This window comes from Octopus bimaculoides, chromosome 11 (genome assembly GCF_001194135.2).
Source record: "Octopus bimaculoides isolate UCB-OBI-ISO-001 chromosome 11, ASM119413v2, whole genome shotgun sequence".
Taxonomy (NCBI): domain Eukaryota; kingdom Metazoa; phylum Mollusca; class Cephalopoda; order Octopoda; family Octopodidae; genus Octopus; species Octopus bimaculoides.
Genome location: NC_068991.1, coordinates 27,974,928 through 27,992,272, shown reverse-complemented (window position 1 = coordinate 27,992,272; position 17,345 = coordinate 27,974,928). Strand labels below are relative to the sequence as shown.

Here is a 17,345-nt window from a genome sequence, read left to right as displayed (position 1 = left end):
CACTAAGAGTGAAAGATGTTTTATATGACACATTCTACCAGTGTCCCAAGTTTGAAAGTGTTTTGTTAGAAAACAAATGGTGTCCGCCAAATCAGAAAGATCCAGGAGTTTTAGTCGTATGAATCGACCCCAGTACTTACTTTTTTTAAGACTGATACTTTATTCTATCGGTGTCTTTTGCCGAACCGCTATGTTACGGCGAGTTAAACACCCCAACACCGGTTGTCAAGCAGTGGTAAGTGACAAACACACACACACACACACACACACACACACATACACACACGATGGACTTCTTCCAGTTTCCGTCAAATGAATCCAGTCATAATGCTTTGCTCGGTTCGGGCCTAAAGTAGAAGACACTTGCCCCAGGCGCCACGCAGTGGGACTGAACCCGGAGCCATGTGGTTTGGAAGCAAGCTTCTTATCACACACCCACACCTTTTTATTTTCCATAAATATTATTATTTTCTATATTTTTATCAACCTAATCACAATCTACTCCACCGAAAATCTAAATGGGTATTTTTCGCAAAGTTATAAGATGCTCGTTCTGCACCTGTTATATTAACTCTCTCAGTATGTCCATTTTATCCCCCACTCACACTCTCACTCTCACTCTCCTTCTGTGTCCCTTCTTTTCATCTTTCTTCTCTCCATCTCCCTCTGTCGCTGTATTTTGCCTGTCCCCGTCTCTCTCTCTCTCTCTCTCTCTCTCTCTCTCTCTCTTTCTCTCTTTCTTCATGTTGTAAAGTGTGATTGCAGAAATCAGCGAACCAACCAAGTAACTGCAAAATTTTGCATGGTACTTTTTATTCTGTGATATTAATTAGTAAGCAATTATATATTTATGTTGATGCTTAAACATTTCCTCTTCCTTCTCTTCCCCTTCTTCCCCCTCCTCACATCCTTCTTCTCCTCATCCTGATTCTCCTCGTCTTTCTTTTCACAATATTCATTGCTGTCACTACCACCACCACCACCACCACCGTTGCCACCACCGCCGTCATCGTAAGTTCATTTTTCTATGTTTGTATAGATCAGACTGGATCCATTAGGTAAGTTCTCCACGGTCAGATGTCATCCTTGTTGCCAACCCTCACTTTGAAATTCAAGAGTGGACAACAAAGTTAATTTCATTGATTCTGCGTGTTATTGTTATTTACGTGTTACTTAATTGTCTCGAAATGAATGGCAGTCCATGTTCCTAATGGAAAAATTAGAATTTAGAACGGAGTAGGATGTATCTAAAATATTATGAAATATGCTGCCATCACTCTACCGATTTTTCCCAAATTAGAAGATAATATTCGTGAATAAGTAATTATTTGATATGAAATACGTTTGAATTCAGTAAATATTTCTTGTATTTGGACAGAAATTATATTGTCTTGTAAGATTTTGCAAATTTGTTTTTCTTTTTCTTTTGAAAAAATATATATCATGTCATTATTTAGGGAAATATTTGATGAAGCAGACAACTGGAGTTTAATAAAGAATTCTAATTAAGAATCTTTTTTAATTTATAATTACAGCTATAATAACTATTGCAACACTTTCAGCATTTACTAGTTGTTTGTGAGGAGAAATATGCTGATATTATTCTAATATCAGGATTAAAAACCTATTTATTTTGTAGAATTTTAAAACAAACAGAACCTTTTCAGAAAATTCCGTTTAGAGTGGATTTTATTAATGAAATTTTTAGTTATGTTGCTTTATATTTCGAACTATAATAAGCGGATAACATCTAAAGAATAAATGGCAACATAATCTCTTGTACTTACATGGGCAGATACCACATTTCCAGGGACATTCATCTGGTATATTGGCATAGGCGTCACAATCACTCGCAACTGAAGACTCACACGTGGCACCAGTATCTTTTGCTAGTGAACAATTCACTGAAAGGAATAAATCAGAAAGAAGTTAACAGAAGGCAATGCATATTGAAATAATGTTGCACAAAGGACTTTTTTTTCCATGTATACAAACAAAATTCAGAAGGTCTCTCAAGTCAATAGGAAATATTCTAAATCATCGGCTTACATTTCACATATCTAACATCTATAACGTTGTTGACATAGGAAGTCTACAATTCAGTGAGCGAGTGACCCCAAATACTTATATTTTCATATTGACTAATGTGAACAACATTTAGCATAAAGTCTATATATTGCCCTCTGAATCATCCTGTTACTATTGCTCCTAGTACTGACAAATGGTTAACAAAACCGGGTTTCTTTTTATACGATGATTAGTGAAGACCATTAAACTGTGGGATTCAACTTTCTTTATTCAGTTCTCTGAATTGTTTCTCTTTCTATGGAATCCCACCCCGAAAAGATGAAAAGCAAATTCGACCGCAGTAGGATTTGCACCCAGAGCGTCGTAACAAATGCCGCTAGACATTCCAACTGCCTTATCCCTGGAGAATGTCTGTGAGTGACTTCGATCCAATCGGTTAAGTGGCCTTTCTTTGGATGTAGTGAAGGGGATTTGTGTGATTAGAAGCATCATCCCAGATTTGGTAGAAGTATTCCATCGTAGATCTTACCTGAGATTTGTAGATGGCCAAAAGTTGTTAGTAGTTGAAGTATTTCTGCCTCTAAAATGGAATGTAATCTCTATGATGCGATGTCCTTCAGGTTAGGTTTGCGCAGTCATCAGGTAAGATCTTCTATACAGGTGGGATCTATCATTTGTAACGATCCTCACAGTTCTAGTAGTGTACTGTTCAAGTTTAGGTAAGGGTGAAATGGGATAATACTTTTGTTTTATATGGGTTGTGAGTGTTTCTTTATTCTGTTGAGGAAGACAGCACTAGCATGACCTCATTGGGAAATACTTATGAGATCTTTGTTCATGGAACCAGTGGCAATTTCGTGTGAAGCTTCTAGATTGTATGCAGAATACGTTTGGTTGTAGAAGTTTAGGAAGCGGCGTATGCGTTGCTGAAAGTCAATGATATATGGGAGGAAGAGCGTGGGGAGCGTGTGGGACAAACTAACCCTAGATGTACACCAGAGTTGATAGAGCGAGGATTAGCGGGAACTCCATCTGTTCAGGCTGCAATAGTGCGAGCTGATAGGAAACCATCGGCCCAAAGAGACGAAAGATCGTTCACATGACTATTATAGAATTAAAAGCAGGTGGATTTCCATGACTCCTGCAATCTTTGCCATCAAAATAATAAAATATTTAACAAAATACTAGAAAATTAATTGTGTAATGGTGGATGTGTAGGGGAAATACAATTTCCTGATGTTATTGTTTTAATTGAAGTATTTTGGTGGGGAATGATCGACATAGTGGTTGAAGCTAAGCCGTCACTCACAAATGAGTATGACCTGGTAGCAAGTACTATAATTTCGCCAGTTGTTTTAAGTACCTATATAGTCACTAGCAAACATAGTACCCTTACTGATCCTTCAACTTACCTTTAGCCCTGTTAAATAACCAGGTTGTGACATCTAGAGGGACAGAGAGCTGCAGCAGCACTCAGTTGGTACTCACTTTCAGCTGAGTTGATGGAGCAACATGAAGTACCTTGCTTAAGGACACAACAAGCTGCTTGGTACAAGAATCGAATTGTCTACCTTACGATCATTAGCCTAAACCCAAACCATTCGATCAAGAATCTTCACTGACGTATTAATATCGGTAACATAGACAGAGCAACATAACTAGCCCATATCAAGTAACATGTAATAATTTGTCATAAAAATTGTTTGAAAACTTACATGAACATTTCGGCCCCTTTATGTTCTCTTTTTTCGGGCATGCACACTCACAAGTCTTTCTGTCTAGTACACCTCCGTTGTAGCAGACATTCGATTTACAATCTGAAATTATATATTAAATGTGAGTTTCAGTTAATATTTTTTGACAATAAAGATTTAAAAAAGACAATCTATACTGGAGTCAATGACAGAACCTCTATGTAGTAACCCGATATGCTACAAATAGCAGCAACAAGCAAAACATTGCATTCTTAAAATAGGAAGGACACTTTGGATAATGCAGTCCTATATTATCTACAAATAGGATGGGATGTTGATGGCTGGAACACTTTGGTTATACATCGGAGCAGACAGGAGGTTAAATAACATTATTAACAAGCTTCACGTTTATATTGATGTTTAATACCTGTGTTCTCTGAAGAGTATTCTTGTCGTGACCATCCTCTCTTTTCAGGTAGAGTTTTCTCTTGCTGCTTTAGCCCTATGGTCTATGGTTTTAAAAGCTTTTAGAGCTTATTTTATCGACTGCAAAAGGATGAAAGGTGAAAATGACCTCGGTGGAATTTGAACTCAGAACATAAAGATGAACGAAATGCTTCTGAGCATTTTTCCGGCGTGCTAACGATTCTGCCAGCTCGCCACCTTAATGGGCTTCAATAAGCAAATAAATATGGACGATTAGCTTAATTTGTAGCTCTCATTAAATTACTTCACCTCATGAATATCTTCAGAGCGATTCACAATTACCTATACCTAATTAGAAAATGTTTAATGAAGGAGTAATCATGTAATATATCAGTGGGGAAAAGTATAGCTCATTAGCTCGACTTCATATAATGTAAGTACATTTTTATCAGATTTTGAAGGTTGAAAAGCAATTTAGAATACAAAAGAATGTAACTAAATATTTTGCCATTCGCCACCAGTAATGAAGGAGTAATACCGAATTTGTTTTTGCCATCTTTCAATTCTATTCCCGTCTTTTTCTCAATAACACCATATTAATCCCTTCTCTCTTTCCCTGCCATACACCCATCCTCTTATCACTTCAACTAGAATTATCGCTTACTCTCTTTACTATTGTCCTTCAATTATAGGGGCCACTTTAGGCCCTTAACCTTGCAAATTATAAAGCAGTCTTCAGTAGTGCTGCTGACACGAAAAAGCACCCAGTACTTTCAGTAAATCAGTTGGCATCAAGCTGTAGAAACCACACTAAAATACATATAGATATTGGAACATGACACAGCTTTACAACTCATTAGATTTTGTCAAATCATCCAAGTTATGTCAGTCATAGAAGTCGATAGTTAAATGATGATGATAACGAGGATAATAATTAAGTGTTTCTTATATTAGTGGTGTTATTTTTATCTAGGACAAAAATAAAGAAACTCCACGGAATGTCGTCCAGAATTGCGACAGCCTACCGACTGGCGTATATTTTTATTTAGTTGAACTGAACGACTCCAGAAAAAGTTAACACGGTTGGTATTTGAACCTAGAACGTACCGAGCCGAAATAAATAATGCAATGCATTTTGTCCGACACTAACGATTCTGTCAATCTACAACAATTAATAGTTTCAAATTTTAGTGCAAAGCCAGTAATTTTAGGGACGAGCTAAGTCGATTACATCAACCTCAGTGCTCAACTGGTACTTATGTACTTATTTTATCGACCGCAAAATGATGAAAGGAGAAAACGACCTCTATGGAATTTGAACTCAGAAAATAAAGACGGATGAAATGCTGCTGAACATTTTTTCCGGCACGCTAACGATTCTGACAGCTCGCAACCTCAATCTATCACACTGAAAATATATAATGAAAATAGTTATTTATAAGAATCTCACCAATCAGTTTAGCCTTCTTGCTACATTTTTGATATGGTTCCCCAATTTTACCTGCGAAATTACCTCTGGAAGAAATATCAGTTAATATAATTATAAATATTCTTTTGACGTGACGTCTGGTTTATACTGAAATTTTATAAGAAACAAGATTAGATATTAAATTATTTACTTAAAATCACTGATATCAAATAACTTTAATTGATTTAGCGTCACTTAACTTTAACACTGATACCATTTGTCTTGAAATTAGCACTGATGCCACATGTCTTAAAATTAGCGCTGGTGTCACGTGACTTTAGTACTGATATCACGAACCTTAACAATGACGTAGCCTGATCCCGATCTTATAATGATCATTTTATCTAGATCCATCTAGATGAGACACAAGTCGAACCACGAATTGTTTGGTGGTTGCAGAACGAATTTGAATGTAAGAAAAAGGACCATGAACGTTTTATGACTACTTCCCACGTCTGTAGCAAGAGTTTCTCAATATTTTTCATATGCAGTGAAATCCTCCGAGTAAGTTATAAATCAGCTATATTATTTTTCTATATTTTTTAAACATAAAAAGTAAATGTCAATTTTATACATTGTAATGTAATATATATGAATATATTGGGGCTAGTCAGCAAAAAAGTGACTGAAGCTTTTAAGGAAAGAATATAAAGCACATGTGGTCACTATTACAAAGGAGATAATCATTTCGCCATAATACGAAGTAGGGTTTAAAATCTTGAACTAAATTATAAGGAAAAAAATGCATAGAATCTACATATTAAATTTTTGTTTTTACTTAATTTGGAAATTTTACAATCTTTTGTAATCATGCATAGTACTATTTCATTCATTTTGGAAATCATCAGCATGGCATAATCAGTAACTTACTAATTGACCCTTTAGCATTTAAACTGGCCATATCCGGCCAAAATATTCTACCGTTTTATGCTCAAGCCAATCAAGTCTAGCCTCTCAAACCTACCCTACAATGTCATTTAAAAAATAATCACAGTATTGACATCTCAAAGCTATGATCAATTTGAAACAATGAGAATAAATAAGAATATCATTTGACATTAATCTGAACGCTAAAGGTTTAAACATTTTATTAGAGTGTCATTTTATTAAATATGGAAATAATTACTGTCTAGTGGAAATTCATGGAATATGTTTATTTACCTTACTTCATAGAACATTAATAGATTAGGAGTCGAGAGAAGAGAAAACAATAATAAATAGTCATAAAGCAAATAAACAGCCATGTGCTAAGGTACACATATATAGGTACCTCCATCTATTTATTAATCAGCTAAATAGCGTGCTAATCAGAGTTATAGTTAACAATAGTAAATTAGCATTTATTAATATAGAAGTCAACTTACGCTGGACCATAATTGCATACGTAAAACGTCCTAATGTTTGAACATTTGGCATAGCCACAGCCTATTCTTGTTGTAGTTGCCCAAACTACCTGTAAATTTAGAGATTGCGACAATATTAGATACATCATAACGGTAAAAGGTAAATAGAAAAGAAAATATTACAAATATTGTTGATGACCTGGTATATATTGCTTCCGCTAATCTAAAATATGCTAAGTATCCTGCTACTATATTTCAGACTTCTTTTTTTCCTTTCCCATTTCCCAATAATGATGCTACTGAGAGGCAAAAAGCAATAGTTGTTAAACAGTAGAAGTTCCAAAAGCTGTGACTGTGGCTAGCAAGCAGCCTTACAAAATATAATTAAATTCATTAAAAAAGTTGATATTTAATTAGGAGACAAAAACTGAAAGAACTGTTTAGATGCATCTATCACTTTCCTACTTTGTCGTTAGTCGCAGATAAAGTTTTCCACTACTTCCTGAGTGAGTTTACCACCCATTTTGTAAAGCACTGGTTTAGTGAGTTGCAGTCAATTCAATGACCTTCAACTAGATAAGATATAGGCCAGTGCTTCTCAAAGTGGGCGGTACCGACCCTGGCACCACTGGAAAATTTTTATGTGATGGAAGAAATAGATAGCCGAAAGATGCACTTAAACATTCTTTTAATCATTGTTTCTGACCTAAATATCAACTTTTAAATCATATTATGATAAACTTCTTAGTAAACATCTCAATAATATTGACGCTAACAATCCTTTCTACTATAGGCACAAGTCCTGAAATTTGGTGGGAGAGGGGGCCAGTCGATTAGATCGACCCCAGTACACAACTGCTACTTAATTTATCGACCTCCGAAAGGATGAAAGGTAAAGTCGACTTCAGACGAATTTGAACTCAGAAGGTAGCGACGGGCGAAATACTATATTGACACTAACAATAACATCAACAATGATAATAAATTTTAAAATGCGAAAAAAATTGGTAGTAGTAGTAGTAGTAGTAGTAGTAGTAGTAGTAGTAGTAGTAGTAGCAGTAGCAGCAGCAGCAACAGCAGCGGCAGTAGTAGTAGTAGTAGTAGTCCTCATAATATAATATGATTAGTGCAGAAAGTTTCACAAATCAGCGAGTATACTGTTATGTTTCGTTAAACAAAACCAAAGAATATCACAATATTTAGTATTTTAAAAAAATTTCTGAATAAAATAACAATGTGTGCACGTGTGTAGATATGTGTATGTTTATCTCTTTCTCTCTCTCTCTCTCCCTCTCTCTCTCCCTCTCTCTCTCTCCCCCTCTCTCTCTCCCCTCTCTCTTTCTCTATACATATATATATATATATATATATATATATATATATATATATATATATACATACATGCATACATATTCATGTGCATACACATACATATATGCATATTTACAAACACATATGTATATTTACATACATACATACATACATAATTTATCTTACCTGAGTGTAATGTCCGACAGCATTCGTATTTTGGGTGTTTACACCATACTTGAAATCTTTCACTTCACTGTGCCACCCTTTAATTGCAGCTTCCCAATCGGTGTGTCCCTGTGCCAAGTTCTGTCCAACAGAAAATTTTCCTAATAATAGAAAAAAAATAATAATACACTTTACTTTAACTGAAGCCACAGTTTGCTTTGTCAATCCTAACGAAATATATTGTGATCTAATAAATTTACTTCAATATATTACTGGTACGTTTCCATTTCATGACAACTGAGTGAATACGTAATTTTGTATGGGTCAGAGAGTTGTTTGCTCATGCTTAACCTAGCATTTATACTCTAATAGAAACCCTTCAGAAGCCTAACGAACTTCTCAAGATAACCTATAATGACTCAAGACCTGCCATAATTCCTGTCTGTTCACTGTGTCATACTTTGGCATATTCTGTTCCATGCATTTCTCTTGAATTTGGAAAATTGTAAAAATAATTCCAATAGTACTTCATCCACCTCTGAATCCTCATTGAGTTTCAGGGAGGATTTCTAAGTTAATGTAGATGTTAAGTCTTTTCAGGAGCATTCTAGCAAACACCTTTCTTGTAACTGAAAGTAGAAAAATTCCTCCCATAGCTAATCCTATCTCGTTTCATAAAAACGGTGACTAGATTACCATCCTTCCACTCTTGCAGGATCTCATCTTTTTTTTTAATCATATTTTAGTCTTTAATTTCTGGAGATGGTGTTTTATTCATTCACCAGCATGTTTTGATAACTCTCCAGAGAAGTGATTTACTCCAGGCGTTTTAACATCTTTAGAGTCCTGTGAATTTAGAGTCCTGTGAAATTCTGCGTGGTCAGGTTCCTCTTCTATTCAGTTGGGATATTCCGGAGCCTACTAATTGTACTTTGAGAAACGACTGAGGTGACGTTGAGCAGCATGTTAAAGTGCTCAACCCAAAGTCAGATAATTTCTGAGCATTCAACCAGAAATCTCTTTCCATTGACTGAAGTTATGTTGGTCTGTTGATTCTAAGATCCCCATACTTTCTTCAGTCTCTAAAAACAGTTCATGTCGCTTAAATTTGAGTTAGTTTGCAGTTCTTCTGCCTTTTGCTCCCACCAGTTTGATGGTGTTTTTTTTTCAGAGCTGCACAGTTATCCTTGTAAGTTTCAGTTCTTAAGCGAGTGATTCTAGAATTTATGAGGTCTTGATGGGCTTTGTTTCTTGCATCTATCAGTATGCAGATCCGACCATCATTTTCATCAAATCAATTTTGGTATTTTCTTGTGTGCTTGCCTATGATATTCACAATTAGTTTTAGTAGCACACTTTTAATGCCTGGCCAAATCTTCAGTGAGGAAATGTTCTGCTGTTAGATCTTTTTTGTCTGATAACTTTATCCGTCTTCTTGATTTTTTTTTTTTTGACAGTATCAGTTATGGTCCTTCCAACATCCAGTTCAGTTGGCAGCTTATCTTGGTTGTAAATGTTAGTTAGTGAATTGAAATGTAGCAAAATAAACATGTTTACCTGGTATTCTCCTTTGTTTTCCCTTGTCGTGATTAAAGTCACAATTATCGGCCCATTTCTGTGCCACAAATGCCAAGTCATCATCCCAGTACTGAAATGATAGAAATTGAATTGAATATACATATGAACATGCATGTATGCACACACACGTTTATTTGTTCATTTGTTACAGCTCCTTAACAAAAGAATAAGAGAATACCTAGTATATACATCTAAAATAAGTTGAGGTTTAATTTCTTAGCTGTTCACACTGTAGCGTAGCGTAGGACGTTCGGACCACACAAAGCGGCCATTTTAGGTACGTGTATTTGTTGTAGTTGAAGGTATATTACGTTTAAGGCAGCCATTTCGGCTACAAGACATGACGCCCAGAACTTACGCTAAGCCACTCTCTCAGAATTTCACAGAATGCCTTTGTTCACGTAATGATATTTGGACGTACGCATTGAACAAAAATTCAAGTAATTTTATTTTGAATAATGTATTTTATACAAATATACTAAACTCTGTCATATGTAGTGAGGGCTCAATTTCTCGTTTGTCAATCTAAATGTGTATGTATGTATGTACGTACGTACGTATAATGCATATATGTATGCATGCATATCTATCTATAGTATATCTATCTATATAGATATAGTATATATGAATTATTATATTTATAATAATGATATATTATTATACAATTATAAATTATTATAGTATAGACTCTAATAAGAGCGACACAATATAAACAAATGACTGGAAAATGATGGGCCGAACCAGTGAGGATCGAACACGACATCACTGTTTTCATGGCTCTGTACGCATCCCTTTCACCCATATAACCCGCCCTTCAATTTCAGTCAAATTTATTGTATAGATATTTACTGTCTAGTATATATATAAATTTGTAAACAAACCCGAAGGCTGATAATCTTATGGAGAAGAGCGGTCACAAAGGTCTTTGTAAAATAATAATTATTTAACGTGTCCTAATTGCACGCGCGAATAAATTAAAGTTAGCACAACTTACCTGTTTTATCATATTACAAGCAGGAGGATCGACATTTTCTCGATAATAGTTGTGCAGTTTAAGAATTTTCTCTTTATCACTTTCGCTCACTCCTTGAATAAAAAAAAGGAAACATTCATTGAAGCTCTTAGCGTATAGAGACACGAATTTTCATCCCCTCACATGCATATGTTGCTATTATTTCCGACATCAGAATTAGCAACTCAATCAGGAATGCTTACATTTCATCATTTTATTTATTACTTTATGTAGAAATAACGGTTTTAAATTTTGGTTTTAAATTTTGCCTCAAGCCCAGCAATTTTTGAGGGGAGGGGAAGTCGATTAGCTCGACCCCAATACTTGACCGGTACTTATTTCATCGACCTGTGAACGATGAAAGGCAAAGTCAACCTCGGTGGAACTTGAACTCTGAACGTAAGGACGGACGAAAGACCGCTAAGTATTCTGTCCGCTGTACTAATGGTTCTGCTAGCTCACTATGTTAACTATATGAAAGACAACGTCAATGCATTTTTCGTGTGTGTCAGCGTGCATTTGTGAGAATGTATGGGTGTATATATAAACATACATACATATATACTATATAAGTATATGTCTATCTGTCCAGGGTGGGTAAAATTACCAAGATCCATGGACGAGTTCTCTACAGCGGTTTCTCTCCTTCATCATCTCTGCCATGTGTCTCCCAGAGACCAGTGTCTGTCCTTAGAGCATCAACATATTTCATCCTCGGTCTCCCTCTTTAAATGTGTCCGTGTAAGGGCTCCCACAGGAGCACTGAGTGCAGTATCAACTCAGAATGACGGTGAGCATGTCCAGCTAACCTCAGTGTTCTCTGTGTTATTTTCGAGCTAACTAGTGGGAGGCTCTCGTACAGCTCTGAGTTCTTCACCATTAGTGTATACTGATTAATGTTCAGAACCATCCTCAGCATTCTCGTGTAGCACCCATCCACCATTTGAGCAAGTTTCTTGGTCAGTGTCCAAGTCTCAGACCCGTACAGCAGCACAGACTCCACTGTAGCAACGAAGAGACGCATCTTCAGCCCTTTACGAAGGTATGGCTTCCATACAGATCTCAAACTGTGGCATGCCGCCAAAGCTTTACACTTCTCAACTATATCACCCTCTGTGTTCCCAATCTTTGCTCCCAGATACAGGAAGTCTTCAACCAACTCTAGTGGCTTTCCGCCTACTTTCATAATCTTGTCTGGCTTCTTAATATTCTCTACCAGATACTTCGTCTTAATTTCATTCATTTTCAGCCCCACACTCATCGACACAGTCTCAATCTCTTGCATCAACTCCTCTACTTCCCTCACTATGTTTGCCACCAGAACTATGCCAGCAAATTCGGCATCTGATATCTTTTTAGCCTTGACCCTCCTGCTCTGAACCGGCACTACAGTAAAGCCAGAGTCCTGGGTGTTTCTCCAACGCAAGCGCATACAATAGTCCACCACGATGGTAGTAAATAACCGAAAACCGAGTCGATAGGATAACGGCATTTTGATTGAAGGAGGAGACAATACTGCGCACACGTACCCTAATTCCCTAGTAAAGACATTTGGTTTTACCAAGTGCATTATATAATTATATATAGAAGAACAGTGTATTCTGAATGAATATTTCGTTACTTTGTGTTGCATGAGTCTAATTCCACTCTTGTGTATAAATGAAAGGCAATTCAACTTCTATACATGTGCTTTGAACAATATCCGAGGAGTGTGATATTCTCGTTTATGATCTGGCACTAAATGTACGAAGCTCGAAAGTAACTTCATATCGAACTTAATAATTGTAACACCTCATTCAATTAATATTTTGTATATGCCTAAAGCGGCGAGCTGGCAGAATCGTTAACACGTCGGGCAAAATGCTTAACGGCATTTCGTCCGTCTTTACGGTCTAGGTTCAAATGCCGCCAGGGTCGACTTTGCGTTTCATTCTTTCCTGGTGGATAAAATAAGTACCAGTTGAGCACTGAGGTCGATGTAATTGACTTATCCCCTCCCCCTGATACTGCTGGCCTTGTGTCAAAATTCGAAACCAATATGTTGTGTAAGCCTATTATTATTATTTACCAAGGCTTTTTTGTAGTTATTTAAATACTATCAGAGTAACGTTCAAGCGTTGTCAATATATGTTAACTGATAATGCAGTGCAGCCATAACATCCTGATGAAAAATAAACTAAGTATGGAGAGAATTTCATTTGCTATCTACGGACTTACAACGACAGTTCTCTAAAATCACATTTCAGTGAAACATAGAAAACAAATAGCACCAAAACAATGAACTGGATTATGTGAAGGAGTAATTGTTTATAGTCATTTCCTAACTAATTGTTTTCTACTATTAAAGCCACGTAACAGACAGACAGGTAACAAATGAGTTTTCTTATAATTGACAAAGGACTCTCTATGTATGTATGACGTTGCAAATCATGACCGCATATTCGGTTTTGTTGTAACACTAGACAAAACACTTAAGTCTACATGGTTCATTTGATGTTGTTGCCATAGAGGTAATAATCCGTTTAGGAAAGATTCCTGTGAAAGACTAACATTTTATTAATAGATATATCTATGTTAGTCGCCAACAAATTTCACAATACGAATCCGAGCACAAACATTACAAAATATTTTACCGGCAAATTGTAACGATTGGAACTGATAGTAATTCACTATGTTGTTGTTGCTGCTGTTGTACCTGCCAACCTCAAAATGAAACTGAATGAAAGGAGCAAAAAGTGTATCTTACCAGAGTTGAGCACTTCTGAAGATTTTTCAACGCAAGCACTATGACCCTTTATTCCACCGTATATTTTAGGGCAGTCCTTTAATTAGAAAACAGTAACATTTTAAAACTAAAGTGTCACAATAACTTGTTTAAAATAAGCAAAAAAAAAAAAAAAAGAAGAAAAAATACGGAATTATATAAAATAGATGTGATATATGTTTATTTCTTGAAAAATTCATGTTGAGATAATGCTAATAGGTTTATGGTAATAGTAAGTTATTTTAACATAATGCTAACACATGATGCTACTGTATCTGTTTTGCTTTTTTTATAAACCAAATGTCGGTTTTGTATTAAAACAAGCTTCAGGAAGACAATTAAGAAAGACGCACAATGCATATAGTAGGAATTTTCACATGCAAATACAAAACTACAAATATCCGATGACACGATAGTACTATACTAATACTAATTTCATTTATAGGCTTGACTTCATTAGAACTTAGATCTTCCGAGATAAATTGAAACGGAAACATCATATTTGTGGCGTTGTTGGAATAATGTTTTAGAAAAGTCATAATTTTTATTGCAAGTTTATACTGATACCGTCTCACATAGTCCTCCACAATAGACGTTTTCTATCGTTTCTGTTATTGTCTTCATTATACCTCCCTCTCTATTTCTGTGTGTTTGTCTGTCTGTCTGTCCTACTCTCTCTCTCTCTCTCTCTCTCTCACTCTCTCTCTCTCTCTCTCTCTCTCTCTCTCTCTCTCTCTCTCTCTCTCTCTCTCTCTCTCTCTCTCTCTCTCTCTCTCTCTCTCTCCCTCCATCTTTCCTTTCTACCCTCATATCACACAATCTCTACATTACGGTGAAAACATTAAAGTCCAATACGCTGTGCTTCCTATGCTGAAACTGAACCACGGTGCAATTCGTTTACTCCATGAGGATGGAATTTTGACAAATTTTCCGTTGGCGTACTCTTTAACGTCCTTTTTCTTCGTGAAACTCCTCACTGATATTATGGACGTTGCTTTATGCATAGATAAATATGAGCTGAAGAAAACAAGTCATTTATACAGTATCCCACTGCCTACAGAAAAAAAACAGTATGTTCTAATAATAAATATTAACAGAAATAAATCATTTACAGTTGAGAGGCTGTGTTAACTGAACAGTGGCCGAGCGACACTGACCAGGACGAATTTTATGCACTTCTCAGATAGCCATGACTTACCAAAATGGTGCCAAACATCAATATCATGTTTGTCAAGCTGCAGACGTGACCGTGTAGTCAGAAGTTTGTTTCCTAACCACAAGGTTTCGGGTTTAATCCCACTGTGAGGCACCTTGGGCAGGTGTCTTCTGCTATTTTCTCGGGCCGACAAAAGCCTTGTGAGTGGATTTGGTAGACGGAAACGGAAAGAAGCCTGTCATATATATATATGTGTGTGTGTGTGTGTGTGTGTGTGTGTGCGTTGGGTCATCTCATAAATAATGCGGCGTTTTCAATTGCATGAACTAAAAGGCGGAGGGGGAATGGATAAACTACCTGCGTCAGTTTGCTATATAAGCAGATAGCAATTTTACCTTCTACTTATTCTTAATGCAAGTTTTGAAGAGTGTAGTTCTATTTTAACAGTTATTTTTTCAAAGCTATAGTGGAAGTGGCAAAGGAGCATATTCGGCATATTTTGCTTTATGAGTTCAATAAAGGCAACAACGCAACGGAAAGTGCGAGGAATATTTATGCAGTATATGGGGATTGGACCATAAGTGTAAGCCAGTGTCAACAGTAGTTCCAGAAATTCCGAGCCTAGAAGACGGTCCTCGTCCTGGAATATCTATAGAGCTCAACGAGGACGTCGTGCAAAAGCTGGTGGAGCAAAATCCCATCGTAACTATTGAGGAACTAGCAGAGAAGCTTGGATTTGGTCATTCAATCATTCATCGACACCTGCGTGCCATCGAAAAAGTTATCAAATTGGGTAAATAGGTTCCTCACAAACTTTCCGAGTCTAATCACGCGCAAAGAGTAAATGTGTGCTCTTCTTTGCTGTCACATCTCACGAATGAACCTGTTTTGGACCGAATAGTGACCGGTGATGAGAAAAGGATTCTCTATAAAAATGTCAAACACTGAAGACAGTAGGTAGGGAAAGGAGAAACACCGGCAATCCAGGTTAAAGAAGGTCTTCACCCACGTAAGGTGCTGTTATCTGTTTGGTGGGATATGAAAAGTTTAGTCCAATTTGAATTTTTAAACCCAAACCAAACGATAACAAAGGAGATATACTGCGAGCAGCTTGAGCGGCTTAAGTCAGCGCTAGAAAAAAAACGTCCATCTTTGCTTTCAAGACTAAAGGTGTTCTTCCATCAGGATAATGCTCCGCCGCATACAGTGAGGATGACATTCCAAAGGCTGGAGCAGTTTGAATGGGAAACGATGCGCCACCCACCATATTCACCGGACATTACCTCATCTGATTATCATTTATTCTGCAGTCTTCAAAATCATTTGGACGGAAAAAATATGAATTCTGTAGACAAGGTCAAAACAGTACTGGAGAAGCATTTTTCATCACGGACAAATGAATTTTGGAAGAGAGGCCTTGCAAGTCTACCAGATAGATGGAAGAGCATTGTAGAAAATGAAGGAGAGTATATTTTAGATTAAAAAAGAACTTCGTTTATCTTAATTTTGAAAAATAAAACAAGTATAAAAAACCGCCTTATTTATGGGATACCCAATATATATGTGCGTGTGTGTGTCTGTCTGTCTATATGTGCTTGTATTTGTTTCCCACCACCGCTTGACAACCGGTGTTGGTATGCTTATGTTCCCGTAACTTAGTGGTTCGGCAAAAGATACCTATAGAATAAGTATCAGGCTTTATGAAATATAAGTACTGGGATCAATAAGTTCGACTAAAATTCTTCAAGGCGGTGCTCCAACATGGACCGAGTAAAAAATTAAACAATAAAAGATAAAAAGAATCCCTGATAATTTTAGAATATATTTTCCGTAAGAGCCTCTTTTTATAGCCCTCAATGTATTGTCGGGTCATCCGTGGCACTTCGTGTGGTGTAACAAGACAAAGTCAACACAGCGTGACCTTTCTTTGCCAGCCCCTAACCTATTGTTTGTAATTGCTTTAATTTCAAGTAAACCGTCTTCAAACAAATCTTGTTTTTCCTTAGACATGGTAATGTGAGTACCACCAAGAATTGTAGGATATAATTTGATCGATTTTTAGCCGTTATTTCTAGCAGGTTGAGTGAACTTATGGAGAGTCTCCGGAATACTAAAGGATTACTGAGGATTGCTGAGGTGAATAGGTTGATACCTGAATAGTACCTACGTCGAAAGTTTTCACCACTTACGTTAGCTCCAAATAGTTTATCTATTTGAAGAATGGCATGTGGCCTAAAGATGACATGTATCGCCCCACAGATTTCATGAAAAACTCATATAAAGCAATTTTGATTTTCAAAAACAAGCAAACAAACAAAATACTTATTAGTAATCTTTGTTTCCTCTATTATTTTTACTCTATATTTCCACTGTAAGCAAAAGGACTGGTGAGGGGGGAGG

General features: G+C 36.5%; 1 protein-coding gene across 2 annotated transcripts in view; it reads right to left on the bottom strand.

Moving 5' to 3' along the window:
- Nucleotides 1–17,345, bottom strand: part of LOC106883930 (cysteine-rich secretory protein 3-like) — a 71,128-nt gene that overhangs the window by 30,212 nt on the left and 23,571 nt on the right. For both annotated transcript variants that reach the window (XM_014935074.2, XM_052971652.1), the window contains exons 3-10: nucleotides 13,772–13,847; nucleotides 11,008–11,099; nucleotides 9,993–10,083; nucleotides 8,457–8,596; nucleotides 6,981–7,069; nucleotides 5,599–5,663; nucleotides 3,744–3,845; nucleotides 1,788–1,904 (exon numbers count right to left, since the gene is read on the bottom strand). In XM_014935074.2, the coding sequence (XP_014790560.1) occupies nucleotides 1,788–1,904; nucleotides 3,744–3,845; nucleotides 5,599–5,663; nucleotides 6,981–7,069; nucleotides 8,457–8,596; nucleotides 9,993–10,083; nucleotides 11,008–11,099; nucleotides 13,772–13,847 (772 nt within the window). The remainder of the gene's footprint in view (nucleotides 1–1,787; nucleotides 1,905–3,743; nucleotides 3,846–5,598; nucleotides 5,664–6,980; nucleotides 7,070–8,456; nucleotides 8,597–9,992; nucleotides 10,084–11,007; nucleotides 11,100–13,771; nucleotides 13,848–17,345) is intronic.